This window comes from Lissotriton helveticus, chromosome 4_1, assembly GCF_964261635.1.
Source record: "Lissotriton helveticus chromosome 4_1, aLisHel1.1, whole genome shotgun sequence".
NCBI lineage: Eukaryota > Metazoa > Chordata > Amphibia > Caudata > Salamandridae > Lissotriton > Lissotriton helveticus.
The window spans coordinates 926,619,974-926,643,044 of NC_136063.1; the positions used below are offsets into that span (position 1 = coordinate 926,619,974).

Below are 23,071 nucleotides of genomic sequence, written 5' to 3' on the forward strand. Positions count from 1 at the left end.
ACTTATTGTTACAGACCAGGATGATGTCTAAAAGGCATCTGATTCTGCTGGCTAAACTAACCAGTGTGACTGTAAAATCTGGGATAAACCCCGAATTCCCTGCTTGACCAAATTGTGTTTTCCTAGGCAAACACTTTATTTCACCAAGCCTATTCTTTGTTCATTATAAAATACGAGAGAACCTTCAAATATATGATTTTAGGATGTGTGCTGTACAAAAACATCTCTCTGGTTTAATAGACCGAAACATTGTTCCATGCGTAATAAGAAACTAGCCCACATATAGGGTACACATGACTGATTTGTGACTTGCCTCTTAGTTAACTGATCGCATTGTCATCAGGGCGGCAGGAATATATTCTCGTTCATGTTTAAAACTCTCACTTTTAATAAATACTTCTCAAAGCAGTGATATAATTTGATGTGCTAAGATAAAACGCCTTTGCATGTTAAAAAGAAGACACTTTTTTCAAATTTAAAGACCTCTTTTTATATTCTAACATCATGATTTTTGTTCACTGTTAGTGTCAGTTATGGGAAATGATGAAGATAGCAGGAAAGAGGCATCCTAGTGAAGAAAGTGGTAAGACACCTCTTAGGTTATTGACACCCAGGAGGTGATGCCGTTATCAGTTGGTGACTGGGGTCTTATTGGGGCATACACCGAATGGGCCCTTATGAGAAGGGAGTGATTACAGGAGGGACTGAATTAATGTTTCTCTGAGGGGCAACAAGACAGAGGATACTGTGTTTGAGCTGTTTGCAGTTTTACCTGACCGTATTTGATTGAGTTCTGTGAATTGTCAGCTGCATTAATGATGTTACTACTTACAATCTCAGCTCCTCTTCTGGTCTTTCACTGGTGAAAATACAGCACTAAACTCCCAGCGAGGCTTCCTTCAATGTATTGGTAATGCTAAAAGTAATAGTGGTGAGTTTTGTAGACTCTTCAATAGTGCACAACTCCTCCAGGGTCTTTTCACTAGACTCCGAACTGTCCCATGATGGTGCCACTGTCTCCTAATGGTACCACCAGTGGCCAAATAGCATTTTGTTGACCTCCAGTTCAATACTGAAAAGACATGCATTACACGCTTAGAAACTTTAAAAAATAAAACGCTAACATTAACTTTTTTTTCCTTTTGTGTTCAAGCTATTCATTTCTTTTATGCTCCTTCCGTACATCTTTCCTCCCTAATTATTTCTTCCTTTTTTTTTTTTTTACTTCTTGACCGTCCATAACTCCACTTCTCCTTTCTGCCCTTCTTTCCCTTTTTTTCCTTACTATTTACTCATTTTCATTATTTACACGCTTTTTCTCAATATGTCCTTCTGGTACAATCCCAGTAATTGTTTATTAGTTTGACACCTTATGCATACTCGCACTAATTGAAAGACAGTCCTGTGCAGCCAGTCCTACGGTTTGTAAAGAGCACGCTGGTGAATGATCTACATGGCAAATATTTTAAATGCTCTGCTTGCGCACAGGCTCTTAGAGCCAGCGCGGTCCCCTGGCTTGGCTCTGGCTCTGCTCTCCCTGTTATTTTGTTGCCTCGCCCACCTGGCAAGGAGCCGTACGAGTTTCAGGCTCTCACTCTCCACACCAGTGATAGTGTGGAGGCCATGAAGCTAGAAGGATAAACACATTGCATACAGCAGCAGCTCACCTGTGCACGACACCAGGTTAACCATCATCACGTTGACACAGTGACAGAAAGCAGGAGAGATGCCCCCATGGCATCGCTGCCCGCTCGAACATTACAGACTAATAGAGTTGGTCATCCGTTAAAGCATGCTGTTACACTGTCTTAACGTGGCGTGCAGTGCACAGAAAACAATCAGAGTGCTGCCCACCCCCTGACCGAATAAACTGCTCCGTAGTAGCAGCTGGTCCCGCTGTGTACTGTTTATCTTTTAAGCTACGTGCCCTCCTGTGACCGTTGGCAGCAAGTTCAGGCCTGGCGGGCAAGAGCCTAAGTACATTTCCAGGGACTGCCAGCAGTGCATAGCAGCTTTAGCCAAATCACTCGAGCTGCTGTTCACTTATATTTTACACCCTCACAGTTTTGCACACAGGGATGTCATAGTTGTAATGTGTGACTAACGCGTTTTAGGGCGGTGTTGCGGACACAAGCATTAAAATCCATTAGTCTAACCCCTGATGCGTGGTACTTGGCAGGGCTGTTTCCCTTTAAATTTCCCTTTTTCCTTTCCTTTTCCCCTTTATTTCTGTATCCCCGCCTTGCCCGCCTGCACTGAAATGCTCTTCTTTCCTTGGAGTATGCTATATGAACGCCCTAGAGCAGAAGCCGGGGGTGAACGCAGGTGTATAGAGCTCCCCACTATTTTTAGAAAGGAGACTCCGGCCCACTTAGCCCGAGGCTGAGGGAGCGAAACAGGTGTCACTTCTATGTGTGTAACCTGGGCTCAGGATGTTAACTAACTTCCAGCCCACTGGCAACACTCCTCCATTTGTGTGAATAGTTAAAGAGGGACTATGTTTTAATCTCTGATCTGAGAAGGCACTGCGAACGCCACATTTCTAATCAGGGCCGGACTGGCCGTAGTGGGCACCGGGCAATCCCCCGGTGCACCGCACGGGTGGGGGCCGGTTTTGGGCCCCTGGGGGCCGATTTTGTTACAGGGCCGTTTTTGCAGCATAGCTGCAAAATCGGCCCTGTAACAAAAACTGTCGAAAACCGGCCCTGGCAAAGAGCACAGCGGCCCCCCACCCACCCAGGGGGATTGGGGGAGGCGGCCGAGCACTTTACCAGTGCCGGTTTTGGTACCCAGTCCGGCCCTGTTTCTAATCCTTCTATCGCTTAACAAACTGCAGCTGTGAAACACTATTGTTCTTTGAAGCTGGAAAATTAACACAACCAAGAAGCAGACACACGCTGACTGCACGTTTAGTTGTTAAAAAAATGCACCCAGTATATTTTGTTTACTCACTAAATGCAGTTTAAAAATTTAATTGCCGGCCGAATATGACTTGAGTGATAGAGAGTTTTTTCGATATCTGCAGGTCCGACATGCCCTAGCCTCAGTTCTGACTCCTGATGTGCCCCTGCCCGAGTCCTCCCCCCTTGAGGACCGCATACTGGATGGACACCTGCCCGATAGCACTATCTCCCTGATTTATAAGAAACTGATTAATAATCGCGCTGACTTACTGGTCCGACTTAGGGAGGTTTGGGTCGGTGACGGGTTGGACTTGGATGACGAGGATTGGCAGTCGGCACTCTCTTCTCCGAAAGAGGTCGCCATCCCCGCCCGTCTTCGCTTGGTTCAACTTAAGATCCTCCACCGGGTGTATGTAACTGGTCCGCGTCTGGTAGTAATGGGTTTTTCCCCGGATGGCTTATGCAAACGTGGTTGTGGGATGAGTGCTACATTTCTGCATATTCTTTGGGAGTGCCCAGTGGTAGCAGCCTATTGGATTGATGTGCTTGCGGTGATGACTGCTGTGACTGGTATTACCCTGCGGCCTGAGGCCCGACGATGCCTGTTGAATGTGTGGGAACCCACTGACTATTCTGTGGCTCAGACCAGATGGGCGACCTTGGGATACATGGTCGCGAAGCGGGACATTGCGCAACTCTGGGGCGCATTCAGACCTCCCGACGTCTCGGTGTGGGAGGATAACATGGACTGGTCCATGTTCCGAGAGAAGACCGTCTATGTAGCTAGGGGCAGACCCAGGTCGTGGACGAAGATTTGGGGTCAGTGGAACGAATATCGTGGAGACATTTGTACCCCTCCCTTGGTTGACACTCCCGATGTTACTCTATCTCCCTAGGCTGGCGTTCCCGAAATTTTTCATGCTGTTCTAAGATTTTCCTGTCCTCCCCGCTGTCCCCCCCCCCCCCAGCCTTGCCGAGTCCCATTGATTGTGCTTTCGTCTTCCTGATTAGTGGCTTTCCCGTCCGCCTTCTGGGCTGACTTTGATTACTGTGCATTCGCCTTGTTTAGAGTTCGTTGTTTTTATGTTTAATACAAAATTTTTATGTCCTGTCCTATGTTTTGAGCAATACTTGGTATCTGATTTGTGCCTGGCCACGGAAGTGATCGTTTGCTTCTTATGTTGTGCGTTGCTATTAGCGGCCAGCCCGTGTGGTTGTAGGCCCATCTTTGTAATTTTTATTTTGATTGCTCAATAAAAGTTTTTAACCAAAATAAATAAATAAATAAATAAATCTTACAAGAACAGCGAAAGCATTGTTTTTGCAAATCAAAACAACAAGATTATGAAAACTAGATAAAAAAGGTGCTGTTTGGTTATTGCCCATTGGTAAGATAAACAAATGAAAATTAAAATGTTTATACAAGCATTTGGACAGTTGTGCAATATAAGTGAAAGAAACACGCTGAAAGTGAGACTGTTGTTTTATTAGAAGTGCACGTTTTTTAATTGCAGATTTCCCTTATAAAGTTTTTTTTATTTTGAAAAAGAAAAAAAAAAAAAATAATTTAATTGCCAAGTTGCACGTTTGTTTAAAATATTAGTAATTTCAGTTCAGTTCAAGAAAACGTTATTTCGGTCAGTATGACCAAAAAAGTACAAACACATACATCCAATCATTTATAAAATTACATCAAGACATACAAACAACAAATTTGGAGCGCTGTAGAAAAATAATTATAAACATAATTAGCATACATAAGTACCTCCATACATTGTTAAAAAGAAGAACAGTCTTGGGGATTGGTACTAGGCGAGAGACACAATTTTGATTTCGGAAAGTGCATAGTGCAAATAAATAAATTAGATAAAAAGAGATTCTTAAAAAGGAAGGCCCTTGAATATAAAACAGTAAAATAAGCCACGGAGGGAGATTATACCAGGTTATTATGATAACATTTTTGATTCCCTATGAAGAGTCCAATACGTCATTAGTTGATTTCAAAAAGACCCTTCTGGTACACCACATAGAGAACAGGAATCCTGCAACTGAGTAGACAATCGGGATACTGGGGTCATACTTCAGTATCCTGAACACCTCCGAACAATGCCTACTTCCAAGATTCCTGCAAATCTGCACCAGCCAACGTTTCCTTGCTTTATGATAGCCAGGGCAGCTAAAGAAAACGTGGAGAACTGATTCTTCAGGGTGATCACATGCCGGGCAATGTACCGCTTGCTGATCTCTCCATTTAGATGTAAAACAGCGGAGCGGAAGAACCCCATGCCTAAACTTTCTTGCCGCTGCTGGTTTGATGTGATCTAATGCCATCTCAAAGCAGAAACTATATTTTATTTCTAAGAAAGCTCTAGTTAATTTCTCTGTTTGGGAACTAGAATGAAGTTGAGCCATTCTGTACTCTTCGTAGTGTACCTTCATTTGTTTCCTTGATATTAATGAACAGGCCAACTCAGGTTAAGACCAGCAATTTCCGTGTTTGGTTCCACATTATGTGGAAAACATACTTGTGATTTATACAAAGTAAAACAAAAATATGGTTTCACATTTCTATGTGATTGTGATAATTTCCTTTTGCAAAAAAAGACCTTTCCCATTAAAATGAGGAATATTATAGGGAGCAAGGTGTCTCTTCTGATGTCACATGCGGTGACATAATTGTAAATTTCAAAACCCTAGTCAGTCTTCCCACTGTTTTTCTTGGGTCTTCTGCCATGAATTCCCAAACACTTATATGTTTGCATGTGCTTATATGCTTTTGCAGGAGGGTCTGCCCTGAAATGGCCACGGTCATTCCACTAACCATAAATTTACAATGGTAAAAGTTATGACATATTAGCAGTTTTGCAACAAGTGCCCCTTTAATATGGCATAATTCTCCAAATCCTTGTTCTGAGAGCCAAGATGTGGCATTTCTAGTCACAAATTGCCATTTTTCTTCCCTTAATCTACATGAAGTACAAAATAGTTTGTGAAAAAGTGCTATAATTAATCAGTTTAACATCTTAAGGTTGCATTTGCAACACAGCATATGCTTAAAACATGTTATGAGCCTGCCTACGGAAGAGATGTACAATAATTCCACATATAACATTATCCTAGAGGAAAGGCACCTTTAATAAGACCGGTATATGAGCAACCATTTCAAACAATTAGGTTATTAAAAAAAAAAAACAGTCTCGTAAATACAAACACAAATAAGATGCCTGCTCTTAACCCGTTGGCTGCTGCCGTCGGCCATTGGCCGACGGCAGCACTACCTCGCTGGTGCTGCCGTTGGCCAATGGCCGACGCGACCGAGCCCGTTTTTTAAAACGGCCGCACTGCCGCAAAAAAGCGGAAGCAGCCAACGGGTTAAACCTTCCTAGCGCCACAAAACCACAAGTCTACCCACACCACCAAATACATTAGCTTAAATCCTCAGCCCTTGCCACACTCCCAGTTAAGCTTCTTTCTGACCTCCCCCAAACCTTGACCATCCTCCCTTACAACAACCAAAACTCCGATTCTTTCCATGCCCCCTCATAAACCCCTTTCCCCAATGCTGGATTTGCCTGCTGAGTATCCATCCAGCATGATAGTCTGTAGCTGAGGGAGTACAGCGTTGAAATCAGATTGTCTGAGTCCTGACCGTTTATAATATTTAAAACATCTTTACCATTTCCACCTTGGTAAGTTCCTGACGAGGAAGTGTGCCAGGAAGTCGAGGCTGAAAAAGCTAAGCCAGGGTCAACTTGTGTCTGTTACTCACTGACAGTTCGTCTAATTCAGGGGTCTCCAAACTTTTCTGTAATAGTAACTACTTATTTTCAATGAAAATCGTTCCAAGCTACTAACGTTGTCAGTGTTTTAACCGTGACCTCGCCAGAAATGATTACATTAGTGGCCACAGCAGGCGAGATTGCTACAAATGATCACCTTAGTGCATCAGACAGGGCTGCCAGCAATAATGTTAAAATAATGGCCTTTTCATTTTGAATGCCTCTACATGGATAACACTTAACTGATATAGCTACAAGGCCCCAGGCGCCAAATTAATAATATTAGTAATTAGTCTCATGAACGCCACAATTTATTACTCAAATATCCTTTTTAAATATATTTTGCAAATGCAGCCATTTTTCCTAAACATCTGTTCATGAGTTCTAAAAATACTCCCGTTTGTCTTAAATACACACACTCCATGTGTGTTTACATAACATCTACCCCAAAAAACTTCTAAATTGGGTAATCTGGCCTGCACACGGGAGTGTTACTTACAGGTAGCTGGAGAGCTACTAGTAGCTCACAAGGTGGCATGCCGGAATTGGTACTGTTCTTGTTAATTGCAATTGAAGGGTAGGAGGAGTAAATGTTGTTCCAGCACTGATTTTTGAATTATTATCTTTTATAATGTAGGAGATTTGTACTTTCTTGGCTCCTAAAGTTAAAAATTAGCTTGTCGTCCTTTCTGTCCCTGTGCTTGTGAAGCAGACTTATTCTGAACAAGGTTTGAGTGTTTTCCTTTTTCTTTTTTATAGACCAGCTCTATGAGGGGGCATTGCAAAGAGTCCCAGTTTAATTAACAAATAATGTATCTTGTTCTAGGTAAGAGAATTTACCTAACATATTTCCTTTAAGTGAACCTGAATAGAATGCATGCAGGTTTAACCTTGCATTCGCCCTGCTTGCTCAAAACACTCAGAGAAATCTGATCTTTTTTTTTATCCTATTCAATTTATTTCACCATAATTCATTGGTAGTTACAGTTTTTTTTATTTGTTTATTTGCATAGTAGTTAAAGCATAGCATTCTATTGCCAACATACTAGTAATAGTACAGTAATAGGTGCTATTCAGCATACTGAAGACATATGGTGATTACATTTTCTGCTTTTTGCTTCTGTAGGTAATTAAACAAAAAAAAAACATAACACCCCCCACCCCCACCCTTGGCATACCCTCCCTAGGCACTCCGTATGCATAGTTGAATAAGTACATTGGTATTTGGCTACTTCCAAAAAACAGCTCCTGATAAACACATTAGTCATTACAATCAGTTAGAGGCATAATCGACATTATGGCGGGTTACCCCGGTTCAGTGGTGTCGTGGTGCACCATGGATGTTCGTGGTAGTTACAGTTAAGGTTTGCTTTAAATATTTTATTACAGGGTTTGGATAAGCAATAGGGATGCAATAAGTTTAATTTGTTTTATCTTCAGTGAATTGTATTCAATTAAAAATAGGGTCCCTAATTAACTTAGTAATTTAATTAAATAAATACAGTTTAGTTTAGGGTTGGGTTAAGCTTAGTATTATGTAAGATAATTTATTTTAGTTAATTTAAGGTTAGTTTACTCTTTAATTATTGCTTTTAATGTTAGTAAATTACCTTTAAATGATGGTTAGGGTACAGTACAACGTGTTGGGCTGGAGAGGGGAGATGAAGTGAAGGCAGGAGATAGTAAAGGGGCTGCTGTTGTTTTAATTTTATTAATAGATCGGTGAAATGAAGGTAGGAAAAAGTGCGGAAGATAAAGTAAACACATGGAAAGGGAAGGCTGTTGAAATAAGGACATCCAAGTGTTAAGTGCAGTTCTCATTACTGTTTGGTAAACCTCAACTAACAAAAAATAAGTAAGTATTGTGCTGTGTAGTTCAATATACAAAGAGTATTATTCAAGTGAGGGTAAAAGTAGTGTACACATTTTTTAATTCTACCAATATTCAAATAAAAGTTCAGTCATCACATCAGTAGGAGATATTTCAACAAGAAGATAGGCGAAAGACCCTCCGAACATAGGAATATAAATAGGAGGGCCCATCCTGGGAAACACTAAAGTCAAAGGCCTTCTCCCTACTGGCAAAAGTGCTCGCGTTCAATGCTAGGGCAGCTTCTCGTTGGTTTGATGTAATAAGCAACGGTCGTATGCTTGGCATTTCAAGCCTTTAATTTGGAAGTGTACTCCCACCTTGGGGACCCTATAAGCAGATTTCAAATTATTTTCTTTACTGACCGTTTAAAACTGTTACTTCTCTGCTCCCTGCCTTTCTTTCTTTTACCCTAGAATTATGGCCTAAGCATAGCATAAACTTTTTTTTACAGAGAAATGCAGATTTCCTGTCTTGATTGGTTACAAACAGAAGCTCAGAAAGGTGTTATAATCTGGAAACTTTAAATCCAATTATGGTAGTGATCCAGTTAGGAGTAATGGGGTGGAATTGGTACAAAGAAACATTACACTGAGAAACACCCTACACCATAAATTCTACATTACTTTGAAGGATTGCACAATTACTCTGAGCCTACGACTTTAAACATACATTGTATATTCTCCCCAAAATTATGTTGGTACTATCCAACACCTGTACAAAGAACTGAAATGTACTTAAGACATTTATTTGTTGACACAACAAAATAGACAAAGTACAGGCGAAAACAATTATAAGTAGAAGACATTACTCAGACTTGTTTTGAAGCATAAAGTAAATTAACAAAATTCCTAATATTGGCTCGTCATCACTAGAGACTTTTTTTGATTGCAAACTGATTGTAATACATTCACATAAATGCTTAACATAGTCAGTAGAAAAAACAAACACTCAACTTGCAAGTGTTCAGGCTCATATTTCAGCAGCCTGTAGTCTCTGAATTTTCTGAGATCAATAACATTACGTAATCATGCTTTGAATAACGATAAAGTGGTTTGAGCCTTTGATGATGCAATACTGAGGGCTTCCTTAACATGAGTGTGGCAGGAGGAGAGAAAGCTGAAAACACATGCTCTCTTGTGGAGTGCTTAGGCAAAAAGAAAAGAATTGCTTGCAAAAAGTCAGCAATGGAATTATTCTAGGCAAGCATACAGAGAGATGGTCGAGGTTAAGTTATGGTGGGATGGAAACACAAGATTGAAAGCTGCAACTTGGAATGGTCTTAAATAAGGAATAAGAAGCAAGCAAATGAAAGTGACAATAAAGCAAATCAGTGGTAACAGTGTGCGCTAAACCGAGGCAAGCTCTCTGTAAGCACACAATAGGTTTTTGTAACCTTAGGCTCAACTTGAAAATGCCTTTTCAGTTTCACAGTCAACTTTCCTACTTTAACCCTGACTGTTTGGAAGCTTGATTGCCCCCCCCCCCAATAACATTCCACCCGTTTAAGTCCAGTAGAAAATGTGTGTTTTATGTACAGCTGTTCCTAGTATGGTCCTTCCTCATGAAAGGTCTATGATATTAGCAGCCATTTTAACCGTTTCCTGTCACCTACTCTTAGGTGTGGTGTTGCTCACACAAAATAGAGTGCTTTTTAGCAGTAGTAAACACCACACATTAGTCACTTCAGAGATCTTTGGCCTTGTAAGGGCCCTCTGGCCGAGACACTGTTCCTGTACTCCACAGCGAGGTCCAGTATACTTGCATTGGCACTTGGGGGTACTTTTCCTCATGTGTGAAAACGGTCATGAAGCATATCTGTTTTCATGTGTTCGCTGCTGCTCTATCCCCTCACGTGATTGAGTTTCTACAGACTGCCGTTACGTCTATTGACTTCCCAGATATCAGGTGATACTTATGTACCCAGGTTTGAAGCGATGGCCACTAAGACCTGATTTGCCTTGAATTTATACCTTTCTGGGCCGCTTTATAGAGTTTCATACCATTAGAGGGGATACCATTTTATATTGTTCGTAACACGGGCAATTGACACTCCTCTTGAGTGAATCTGCCAACATATACTCTACAGATTTTTCAATCAATTTACCCTACTTTGTGGGTCTAAATAGCAGTTCAAAGAGTACAGTCTGGATAAGGTTGACTACCTGGATACCCAGCATATGATTTTTGGAATCTAAAATTGAATAGAAATTTTAGTGAAAATTTTAAATCGAATTTGTCCTGAAGAAGGTGATGAATATTGTCTGTTTCACCGAAACGCTGCGTAAACACTTTTTCAATCAGTCACTTCTTTCAGAACATTGCTGTTTGTTGTACAAACATTTAAACGAATTTTTCATGGTATTGTTTATGTATTAGATAATCAGTATTAATGTAATTATAGATTTGATGTGTTTAGTGTAATAACATTGTTTTATTGTGTGCATAATTTGAATATAGATTTCACGATTGTAATACAACTACCTTGATATTGTGGACTGAGAAATAATGAGAAATCTGAATTGTGACTTTCTTCATAACTTTTTTTAATGATTTTTTAAATTATTTTTGACATGTTTTGTTTTATGATTAGTTGTACAAGCATTAAATGATACAAAAGACATGATCTTTCTTAACACAAAAAATGCCATATTTGTCTTATTAATTATATTTGAAGATAATTGCTTTTTGTTCATCCTTTTATGCACTTAAATCTGTAGTTTTCTAGGGTTGCATTATCTATAGACAGAGAGAATCTATTAATATACCCTCCGCTGACTAGTTTACATCTATAGTAGTCTGTCCCTTGTTTTACATCACGGGGGCAAACTATACATCTTTGTAGAACTTCCTTAAGAATAAAAAACTGTCTTTTAATGAAAAGGGAACATCTTCTGTTTTTGCTGTATTGCACAGAAGTGGCATAACATGCATGCCTGAAGACCACTAATGATGCTTCCTGTGGTATTTCTCACTTTTATGTCATCGTACCTGTACATTCCATCTGAGAATACTTGAGCTGACTGGAATGTTGGTTGAATCTGGGACGTCAGTTAGAGCTTAGCTCTTGACGTCTGAGATGATGGAATAAACTTCTCCTGATCATATTACTTTAGCTGTGGCATCCTGTTATCAATTCTACTTCATTACACCCCATTTTCTTTAAAAAAAAATTGTCATAAACCTCAATGTAACTTGGGTTTGCCATCTGCTGATTCATTGTAGTTGTGTTGTTGGGCGCATTCAGTACTGAATGCAGGGGCCTACATTACGACCCCATAGGACTTTGTACACAACGAGGAGCAATATCCGTTTATCATTCCTTGGCTCACTCCACCGCGTCCTAGAATTCCGCAGGTAATCGTGGACATGGTTTCCAGTCCTAGACTTTTGTATGACAGCCTGATGCATTCTCTGTGTTTTGTTTTGCTTCCATTGAACTAATTAGACTAACAAACCTGAAATCAATGATTTGTAGGTGAAAGAACGGTTTAGTAGTGGAGAAAGTGCCTGCAAAGACCTGGAGTGAGGTGGTCACCCTAGATACTGACCGCCCTACCACTTCCTGTTAGGTGACATGCATCCATCCCAAGTCCATGAGTAACACTCTAATGTCTCTCTCATCCTGCAGGAGAACCGCCCATACTCCCGGAAACCATGTCCGTGGGCTCTCACACATGCTCGCCTGGTGGCCCGAATGGCATTCTAAGGAGCCAATCCTTTGCTGGCTTTAGTGGACTACCGGAAAGACGATCCAGGCAAGTAGAACACCATTTTGTGAAGGAAGTGTATACTGATCCAGCCGTGTGCCAAATGGTACATAATAAGAGGTTTTCTTCTGTAAAACTGATTCCAGGTCTGCTTTTGCACGAAGTAATTGGAAATGCAGCCGGGCCAGCGTTCGCAGAAATGAAAAACTGCTAGCCTTTTCATCTTTTAGGGACAAACGGCCTGTGGTTTCGAAGAACGAATGTCTTTTGTGTTTCAGATAATGAAATAAATGTCATCCTCGTTTCTCCCAGCTCAGTCTTTCTTTGAATTCCTATCAGCACTGTCGTGTGTGTGTATTTGTATTCTAGATTGCCAGGAAACCGCGATTAGTGTAGTACATTAGCGGGAATCCTCATCCTCTTCAGTTAAAACTGCTGTCACTTAGTGAAGCCGCAGGTAAACATGGCGCCCGTCTCTACACGCAGCGGGTCCACGCAGGGCGTGCTTTCAACTCGGCAGCCTTATCAAGAGAGCCTTTATTAATCATCATTAGATGCACACGCCTCAGGCCGGTTTATGTGTTCCTTTAATTCGTATTTACATGTACACACTTACAATGGCATCATGAGCAGACCGTGTAGTTGGTGCATAACCACAAACGCCTTTCGTGGAGTGTGCCAGGGCCTTTGTGCGCCTCGTATTTCTGGCACGCTCGAAGCTGTTGAAATGTAGTGTTTCCTGGAGCCCTGAGGCATGGGGCAAGCAAGGGCCGGTAAAGATAACGTCGTTTTTGCATTTTTTGATGTTCAACATTTACTGTTAAGGCGGAAGACTTGAGCCATGAGGTTTTAAGGCACTCAGATAATCACTCATGTGAAAAGTGAGCCTACGTTGACTAGTCCGTATTTAGCAATGTTTAGCTCACTCACAGCTTACATCGAAATTGTGACCTGACTCACCCTTAGCATTCAAGGCCTTTATAGGTTTGAGGTTTGTCAGGAAAGCCGTCAAACTGACCTATTAGTAACAAAAGTGCTACACATGCAAATAAATTACTCCCGGATCTTAGAAATTGGGGGTCAAGATGTTGCAGTAGTAAGTGGAAGGGGGGTCATGAGAATCCGAATTTGGGGCCACATGTACGACGCATGTTACCGTTCCCAAACGACCGGTAGAATGCATTTTCCTATGTGCCAACCCAATTTTGCGAGTCAATAACCTATTGCCGACTCGCAAAGTAGAGTTATCAAGTCATAATTAGGAAGGGGCATGTAAAAGGCGTCCCTTCCTAAAAGCGAGCCGCACTTGTATGAATGTTTTGCGACCGGGAATGTGGATGCAAAACACTTTCAGATTAGCACCAATTTCAAATTGGTGAAAAGCCATTCGCAGACTGGAAGGGGTCCCAAGGGACCACTTCCCCTAAGTGAATGGGAGTGTAAAAAAATGTTCAGGGCAGGCAGTGGTCCCATGGACCAATGCCCCCTGTAAAAAAAATTAAAAAAGAAAACTTTTAATTTTCATTTTTTAAATGCTTTCCATATTCCCAAAAAGAAAATGGACGGCAATTGAAAAAAAAAACCTGCTTTATTTAAAAAAATAGTCACGGACATGGTGGTCTGCTGACCCCAGCAGGCCAAGACCATCATCCCTGGTAGTGCAGGCCATTCCCAATGGGTCGCAAATAGCGACCTGCCTCATGAATATTAATGAGGCAGATCTCTTGTGACCCATTTGGTAATTGCATAGAGTGTCTGAGAAACTGTTGTACATCAGGTTTAGCGAGTCGCAAATTGCGAGTCGCTAACAATTGCAATTTGCGAGTTGCGAAACCTGACGGTCGTACATGTGACCCGTGGTTGCTTACTTATACGTTTATTTTTTTTAGAAGCTCTGCTCCAGATAATTCTGCAAGAAGGAAAAACACCATGGTACATTCGTGAACTGATTTTTTGGGTCACCAACAGGCACTCTTTCAAAATATGCTACAGTATAAAGAAATCTTCTGCAGAAATCTTTCTATACCTCTCTATGATCCCTACTGGATCCCATCAGTAGAGGCAGCGTCAGTAAAAAGGAAAGGCTTGAGTCACTACCTCTTCTTCGCGACCCCAAGATGCGCCCTCTCAACGCCTGAGAACTAACTCTCTGATCCACAGACCCAGCCAGAGGTGTCCCTGCCACATACAGTGACCCCCCCAAAGTTAGAGGCCCCTGCACTAAGTGATTAAACGATGTAGGCCCACGCTCGGGAAGATCAGGACGGCACCTACCCCCATACCCTAGCCCAAAGGAGCTCCTCCCCGCATACCCCCTCCTCTCACTGCTCCCTCCCTCCCCTTCCTAGAGACATCATCCCTCCCTCCCCATCACCCTCCCTCCTGACCTGACAGCACTCTCGCCACCGCACGAAATCTCTCCCTACTACTCTTCGGAGAGTACCCACCTCCCGCACATCCAGTGACAAAATGCCACCGGTCACACAACTAATTGCCGCCCCGCAAACAACTAACTACCTGACACCCCATGGACCGAACTCCTTCGCAATCTCTTTCCCCCTTACCTCTCAAGTAAAGTGAAGAAACTCTTCAAACACAGACTGATTAGACAACACCATGAGACACTCTTCGTAGGCACTTGCCACTGCTCCTCTAGAGGACAGAAAGAAATGGACCTCATCTTCCACACTGATAGACCCGACAACTGGTACAGCATCCTGAACACACATCTCTCCACCTCCAAAACTACCATCACCTCCCATAGTCGCAAACTGACGACCTCTCTCTCGAACCACTTGACGATGAGCAGTAGCATCTCTATAACCATCTACGCAAATGTCACTGTCCTGGTTCAGGCCACGAGCGTTAACCTTGAGATCTTCAACTCCCTCTTCCTCTAATTAAAAAAACGCCCCCGTGAGCTCCACGCTAATCGGAGCCACACCACCCCTCCCCCCCAATGAACCTTCCTAGACAGAGGAGGCTCAGGACCCCCCTCTCCTCAGTTTCGAGACCCCCCTCTCCACCTTCCTGCGACACCTACTGCATTTCTCCAACTCTGAATAACGTTCATACTCCTTCATGGAGTCAATGCGCCCCCCCCCCACACTCCCTCCCTGAAATCCGGGTCCAAACACTTCCCATAAGCACAGCCTCCACCCAACCACGTGCCGCTCCCCCACTACATGAGAGACATCGCCCGACTGGAGCAGACACTCCGCCGGCCCATGAGCCCTTCCACTCTCAATTCCGACAGCTCCTCCCACATTAACCATCAGGACTGGGACACCCTCTCCACCCTCAACAACCTTCACAACAGGGAACCTCCTCCACCCCCCATGGACAACGCTGCCCCAGCCCCACCCTCATCCCCCAATAGCAACGCTGCCCCTAACTCCCTCCCCTCTTGGACATGCCCCCCTCCCCCAAGGGCAATGCTGCCCCAGATACTCTCCCACCCTCCCTGGACATCACAACACAAAGCCTCTCCCGCCTAGTAACGCAGCTTGAAATCCTGATCCGAGGCCTGAACGAAACCCTATCAAACCTGTCCAGGATTCAAAAGCCCATCCTGAACTCCACCGCGCAATTTACTCCCACACATCCCATTCACGAAAAGGTAACATCCACCTTCGAGCCTCTCATCCCTCCCAGATCCCAGAACCCTGGTCCAACACGAAGGTGAACGACAAGCGCTGCGAAAGACCCAGAAGAACAACATCCCCACTTTCCGATCAGGAAGTGACACACCTAGTCGCATCCTATGCCCCCCCTGCGAATTCCTCCCCCAAATCCAAGATACAAGTAATAACAGGATTTAGAAATAACCCCCCCCCCCGAGAATTCCTAGACCCCCAGCCCACCTAGCTGTCCTTCCGGGAGCACATCCCACGGAGAAAAGGAACAAAGATGGGCCCCCATCAACTGCATGCTCGTTAACTGCAGATCTGCCACCAAACACGCAACCGAACTTGCAGAAACCTTCCTCTCCCATGATATAGACATTGCCTTCATCACAGAGACCTGGCTCAACAATCTTTCTTACCCCAGCTTAGACCTGCTGGTGCCTCCTGGATTCTCAATGATCAATAAAGACAGACAAGGGAACAGGGGTGGGGGCATAGCAATCATCCACAAGATCAACATCACTATCTTGGAAACTACCTCATGTTCCTACAGCTCCTTTGAATGTCTCGCAGTCATCATTAAAAGATCGATTCCAGGCGCACTCTGGCCCATTTTCTGTACCACCCCCCCAGGCAACTCCTCGGAATTCGGGGTGCACCTTTCCGACTTAATTGCCCAATGCGCTCTAGGCAACTCTAACAACATAATCCTGGGTGACCTCAATCTTAGATGGAACGAAACACAAAACCCGCTCATTCAAACCCTAAACAACCTACTAACAGAAAACAATCTGACCCAACATTGCCTAGAAGAAACTCATCAGAGAGGAGCAATCCTCGATGCAATTAACGCCAAAAGCAACGCAATCTCCGTCAACCACATCCTCCCCATAGACTGGTTCGATCACCACATAGTTCTTTTTCTTATTAACCAAGTGGGTCAAACTCACCACCCCAAGCGAGACCCCCCCAAATGGGTCAGAAACACAGCCCAGATTCCTCGAGCTGACCTTGAAGAAAAAATCAGCTCGCTCCTCCCTAACTCCACCGATCACCTCTCAACCACTGAACTCACCTCTCTTTTCCACTCCAATCTGTCACTCACCTTGGACCACCTTGCCCCATTGAAACAAAAAAGAAACCGGATTACTACCTCCAGATCATGGTTCACTTCCGACATCAATGAAGAAAGAAGACTGCTAAGAACTGCAAAAAGAACCTGGAGGTACAATCCCTCCGCCCTCCATCGTGATCCACTCCTAGAAGTCCGCAAGTCCTACAAAAAACACATTAAAAACAAAAAGACAGCTTTTTTTCGCTCGGCTCTAGACAACGCGAAAAACCGACCCAAAGAGCTTTTCAGTATCATCAGGAACCAAACCTCAAAGCCGATGACATCCTCAACACTGGCATCCAAAGAACGCTGCGACAACTTCGCCAACTTTTTCAATGAGAAAATTGCCAAGATAGATCTCTCGCTTGGCTCAAAGCTCTCCCCCTCCATCGTGAACTTAGCGTCTAAAAACCATGAGAGCAACTCCTTGATGCCCACAAAACACTGGTCCTCCTTCATCCCCATCCAGGAAGCAGAGATAGTTAAATTAATCTCCAATACTAAACCCTCATCACATGCCCTCAATCAGCTTCCCCCGCACCTGGCCAAAGACCTGAAGCTTGTCCTAGCCCCACTATGGTGCAAGATCATGAACAGCTCTCTGAGCTCTGGAAGCATTCCAGACTGCCTCAAAGTAGGCCAAGTCACTCCTCTGCTGAAAAAGCCAGGGCTAGACACTGAGGACCTGAACAACTTCAGACCCGTCTCGAATCTACCCCTCCTTTCCAAAATCCCGCAAAGATGTTTACTCCCTCAGCTGACCCAACACCTCGACAATATCAATCTCCTTGACATTCATCAATCAGGCTTCAGAAAAGGCTGCAGTACCGAATCCGCAATCCTCAATGTCATAGATGACATCCTCAAATCACTGGACTCTGATCACTGCTGTCTTCTCATCCTTCTCGACCTATCGGCGGCGTTCGATACAGTTGACCACAAATTGCTCATCAAGGCTCTGCAAGAAAGGGCTGGCCTTCAGGAGACGGTCTTCCACTGGTTCTCTTCCTTTCTCCACAACCGCTCACAAAAAATCAAAATTAAAATCTTCGAGTCCGACCTCCACCCCATCATTAGAGGTGTCCCCCAAGGATCTGTGCTTTCCCCTCAGCTTTTCAACATTTACATGGAACCCCTCACCTCTCTACTCAGGAAATCCAACATCCCTTTTCACTTATATGATGATGACACGCAGCCACCTGCTAACTCTCCCTGCTTTGTAAAACATAAAAAACACCTCCCACCGTTTTCAGTCGCCCCTCTCTAAAAACAGGGACATGAGCTAAATTTCTTGAAATTTGCTGGGACAGCTGGTGAAAAACAGGGACCGTCCTGGCAAAATGGGGACGCCTGGTCACCCTATCTGGAAACCACTTCCATTGATGACATCCAGAGACTTAACAACACGCTCAAGGAGGTGCAATTATGGCTCACAAATAATCACCTGAAACTCAACCAAGAGAAAACGGAATTGCTCCTCATCTCCAACAAAAACGACAACCCCCAAATTGAAGAATGGCTCAAAGGAATCGACGCCCTCAACGGCAACCTCGCCCTGGTGGATTCAGTAAAATCTCTTGGCATCACCCTAGACCCGAAACTGGACATGAAAAAACCTATTTCAAGATCGGCCAAAAGTGCTTTCTCAACCTGAAACTACTTTACAAAATCAGACCCATCCTCCCTCCCAAGGACCTTTAACAAGCCACCCAAGCACTGGTACTCTCTAGAATTGACTATGGGATTGCAACTCTAACCGGGACAGCGGTATTACACCCCGCCCCCCTGAAGAAAACCTTCAACGCACTGGAACCAGGAAATTCGAACACATCACTCCTGCCATCAGAGAACTTAAATGGCTCCCAATTGAGCTGCGAGCCAGCTTCAGAACAGCCTGCCTCACATACAAAGCCCCGCACACAGGCAAACCTAAATACTTAGCCACCAAACTCAAGAGGGCGGGCAAGATTTGTAAAGCATTTTGCTTGGAAAAGGGAGATGTTCACTGCTTAACTTGTGGGAGAATAAATGCCAGGGCCCAAAGTTTTGCTCTTGTTGCAGTGGGGATGGGAGTTGCACTGCGCAAACCGTTGATGCAAACTCAAGTACAAGCTGTGCATGAACCTCTAGTCCTGAGCTGAGGTTTAAGATCGACAGTGCATCATTTACAGTGAAGCACATTAGGCCCCAAAAGAATGTCAGAGAGGAGTAGATTTGCAAACCATGAAGGTTTCTTTGCAGATTAATGATCATCATGTATGAGCTTTGGTCAGTATAATTCAAAGGAATAAAAAATATATCAAATACAAAGACGCACTATTTAAAGTTTGTCATCGGTAAACTGAGCAAGATCAATTTTCTCTTGAACACGCTAAGCTAAATGGAAATCCGGAAGCTGATGAGGAATCAAGCAGAAGGTGTCAGAAAATAGAGCCTCTAAAACGCAGAATCAAATAAAAATTCAGTCGAGTAACTGTACTTGGATATGCTCAGGAGTCTAACCCTTTGAGGAGGAGCAAAGATGCATGTCTAGTTGAGCGAGAGTAGAACGTGGGATCTGAATCTAACTAGCTCAGCAAGCACAATTAAAACATACCATTCTTGACAAGATGCAGCACTCCCCGTGGTTCTCAGGGACAGGAGACCAATCAGGATTGCGTATGTCACAGGGAGTTATCCCTCTTTCCAGCCATCACACAAAAGAAGGTTTAAACTGTGCGACGTGCATGAGATATCTTGTTGATAGATGATACTTCGCCGCTAGCCTGTCCTCAGCACAGGTGCAGGATTTATTTTTCGGCTTTCAGTGAAACACACATAGATTAGCACTTCTCACAGAAAACAAAACGTTTTGTAACAATCTAATTAAATCAAACTACTGCTTGGGTCCTGAATTGAATTGAGAGAAAATATACACTTTCATTGTTAGTGTGAGTCATCTTAAATGAGGGAGATATTAACAATAGCTAACTTAATGTAAAAATGACACTTTACAAATGTATATATAATGTGCAGATTAGTATATACGTTAAGCAAAATGAAAAATAGTGACAGCACATCACCTCTCTGAAGCCCATGGACAGCACTATCTAATGTCAGAAGTTCTGAATACCAAGGCTGCATAGTCTTTTTTTCTGAAATATTTCTATTTCATTTTGTTCTAATCGAAAAGTAACATAGAAAACAAAGCTTAAATATTTGACAGACAATAGTGGAGAATCCATTGTAGTTCCATCAGGTATATGTTCACAGTAAATGTCCATTGCAAGGCAGTACATTGAGTGACACAAAATAATAAGTGTTGTATAGAGCATATTGTAAGGTCACAAACTTTCTGTGTGGTATCAATAGGAACGTAGGATACAACAGTCAAGGGTCTTCCTCCATTCCTTGTGACGATGTTCTCCTACCCTCTGTTACCCCTTCCAATTCTAAGCCATAATACTTCATCCAGGGTGCCCATATCTTCCTGTATTTCCAAGGGCAGCCCCCAGCTTTATATGTCACGTGCTCTGCCACCATGTACAAGTCTAGGCATGTCCTCCATTCTTTAAGTGTGGGTACATGCTGTGCCCCCCAGTGCTTCACTATGTCCCGTTTGGCCACCACCAATCCCAAGTTGGCTAAGAGTAGTTTTCGTCTAGGGATATCTACCTTTGTTGAAATACCTATAAGAAGGTATTTTGGCTCCATTTCAAGTTGAAGGTCAAGGAATTTGTTGCCCTTACCCACAATCCTCCCCAAATATTTCAGAATTTCAGTGCATTCCCATAGTGTACAGATAAAGGTACCATCCACCCAATGACATCTAAGACATTTTGGATTTTCCGCTCTCCCTATTTTATGAAGTCGGACCCTATCAAAGTATGTTTGATGCAGAATTTTGTATTGAATGAGGCGTAACCTAAGTTTGATTGCTACCTCCCGTGAATGCATGAGAGCGGCCTCCAAGACTATATCTTCTAGTACCCCTGTAGTCTTTTCCCATTTCGTTTGCAGTGGACCAAGCTTGTCAGGCATATTATTAGGTAGTGTTTTATAGGTGAATGAGACAGCCCTAGCTGGAATCTCCTCCTGCAAGAGGCTGTCTTCGAGCGGTGCATAGTCTGGCAGGGACTCCCCTTCTAATCCCTCTGCTATCCATGCGTGTTTCAAACGGAGGTATGCATAGACCTGGGTGTGATGAAGTTGATATCTATCTTTGAGTGTTTCAAACGAGGCCAGCACTCCCCTCTCTAGGAGATCACCTACCTTGGGGATGCCAATTAAATCCCATTTTTTAAGACCTCGAAGCTTCCCAATGTCAGGGAGTCTGTTTCCTTCCCATAGTGGGGTCTCTCTGGTACATTTCTTGTCCCACTGCATTTGCCTTTCTGCGCTTTTCCACCCTTCCAACGTTCTCTGGGTCGCCTGAAGTAGTCGCCTACTGCCCTTACCGCCATATAGGTAATGGAGGTATGTATGTGTATGAAATTGCAGTCTTTCTAGCCTAAAAGCCGAATGGTCTCCACTAATGTGAATCCATTCCTTAATAACAATAAGGTGGGATGCCGTATAACATGCCCTAATATCAGGGCGGGCCAGGCCCCCATTATATGGACCCCTCTACAGGGTCTGGAGTGCCACCTGTGGGGAGGCTCCATCCCATAAGAGCAGACGCAGTTCACTGTCTATTTGGTTGAACAATGCGTCAGGAATTTTGCAGTATGTATTTTGCAGCACAGAGAGCAACTGAGGAAGCGTAACCATTTTATATAGGGCTGCCCATCCCATGATGGTGAGGGGAAGGTTGCACCATCTCGTTACATCATTCTGAAAATTAAGGAAAACTCTCTTAACATTACGGGTTAGGTTCTCAGTGATATTCATAGTGTTATAAAGGCCGAGATACGTGAACCCTTCCGGTGACCAAGCGAGGCATTCCGGGTAGGACTGAGACTCCAGACTCCCAGTGAGTGGGTAGAGGGTCGATTTATTCCAATTGATTCAATATCCAGCCTGTCTCCCATAGAGCTCAAAAAAACGCATACAGTAGAATATCATCTGCATATAAAGATATGCGTTCTTCATCAAGCCTTCTAGCATCACCTACAAACCCACCTAACCCAGAGGATGCCCTGATGACGCACGCAAGGGACTCCAGAATAAGGGCAAAGAGTAATGGGGAAGGGGGCAACCCTGTTGAGTACCCCTTTCAATTGGCCACGTGTGTGATAAGGCCCCGTTGACTCTGGCCTCGGGTTTTGTGTATAACAGTACAATCCAATCTCGGAAACCCGGATCGAAACCAAATTTCTCCAAGACATGGATCATAAAAGCCCAATGAATAGTATCAAATGGCTTTTCAGCGTCTAGGGAGAGGAGTAGGTGTGCGCTCTCCTGATTTCTAATGGTGTCTATCCAATTGGCAACCCTGTGGAGATTATATGAAGTAGCGCACTTTGGCATAAAGCCAGATTGATCATCGTGAATGAGCTAGGTAATTACCGTAATAAGGCATGATGCGAGGACAGTAGCTAGGATTTTATTTTCTATATTTAACAATGAGATGGGGCGGTAAGAGCCACAGTCATCCGGGGGTTTCCCATCCTTATGTATCACTACTACAGTTGCTGCTCTGAGACCTGCAGGGAGAAGTCCCACGTCTCTAGATTCTGTAAACAACTTGAGTAAATGTGGTGCCAGAAGAGTGTTGTGCTTTTTAAAGAAGGCTGTATCGTCTTGATTCAACTTCATGCCTCTTTAATCCATCACTTGATAGTCCCTAACTGTTTATCACACGCTTGAAGGTTCTTTTTCAACCCTGCTTTCTCCCTTTGTCTCTGTTTTTTTCTTTCTCTTCCTCCTCCTTTCCCCTTTTTGTGTTTTTGTCCCTCTTTCTATGGCTCAAAGTCTATTGAGGACAAATAAGTGCCGGTTCACAAACATGAGTGCTGGTAGGCCCCATCTGCAACCACGGAGTCCAGTTAAGCACTGGTGTTAATTTAATATTATTGAAAGTAAAACATCTTCCTTGATTGACTTTTTTTGATTCACTGTAGGGTAAAGTGGTGAAGTGTAGTTGTCAAT

The 23,071-nt window shown here is 43.4% G+C and overlaps 1 protein-coding gene across 5 annotated transcripts in view; it reads left to right on the forward strand.

The window, feature by feature from the left end:
- Positions 1-23,071, forward strand: part of RIPOR2 (RHO family interacting cell polarization regulator 2) — a 612,501-nt gene that overhangs the window by 288,684 nt on the left and 300,746 nt on the right. For all 5 annotated transcript variants that reach the window (XM_078687528.1, XM_078687531.1, XM_078687533.1 and 2 more), the window contains exon 2: positions 12,184-12,310. In XM_078687528.1, the coding sequence (XP_078543654.1) occupies positions 12,184-12,310 (127 nt within the window). The remainder of the gene's footprint in view (positions 1-12,183; positions 12,311-23,071) is intronic.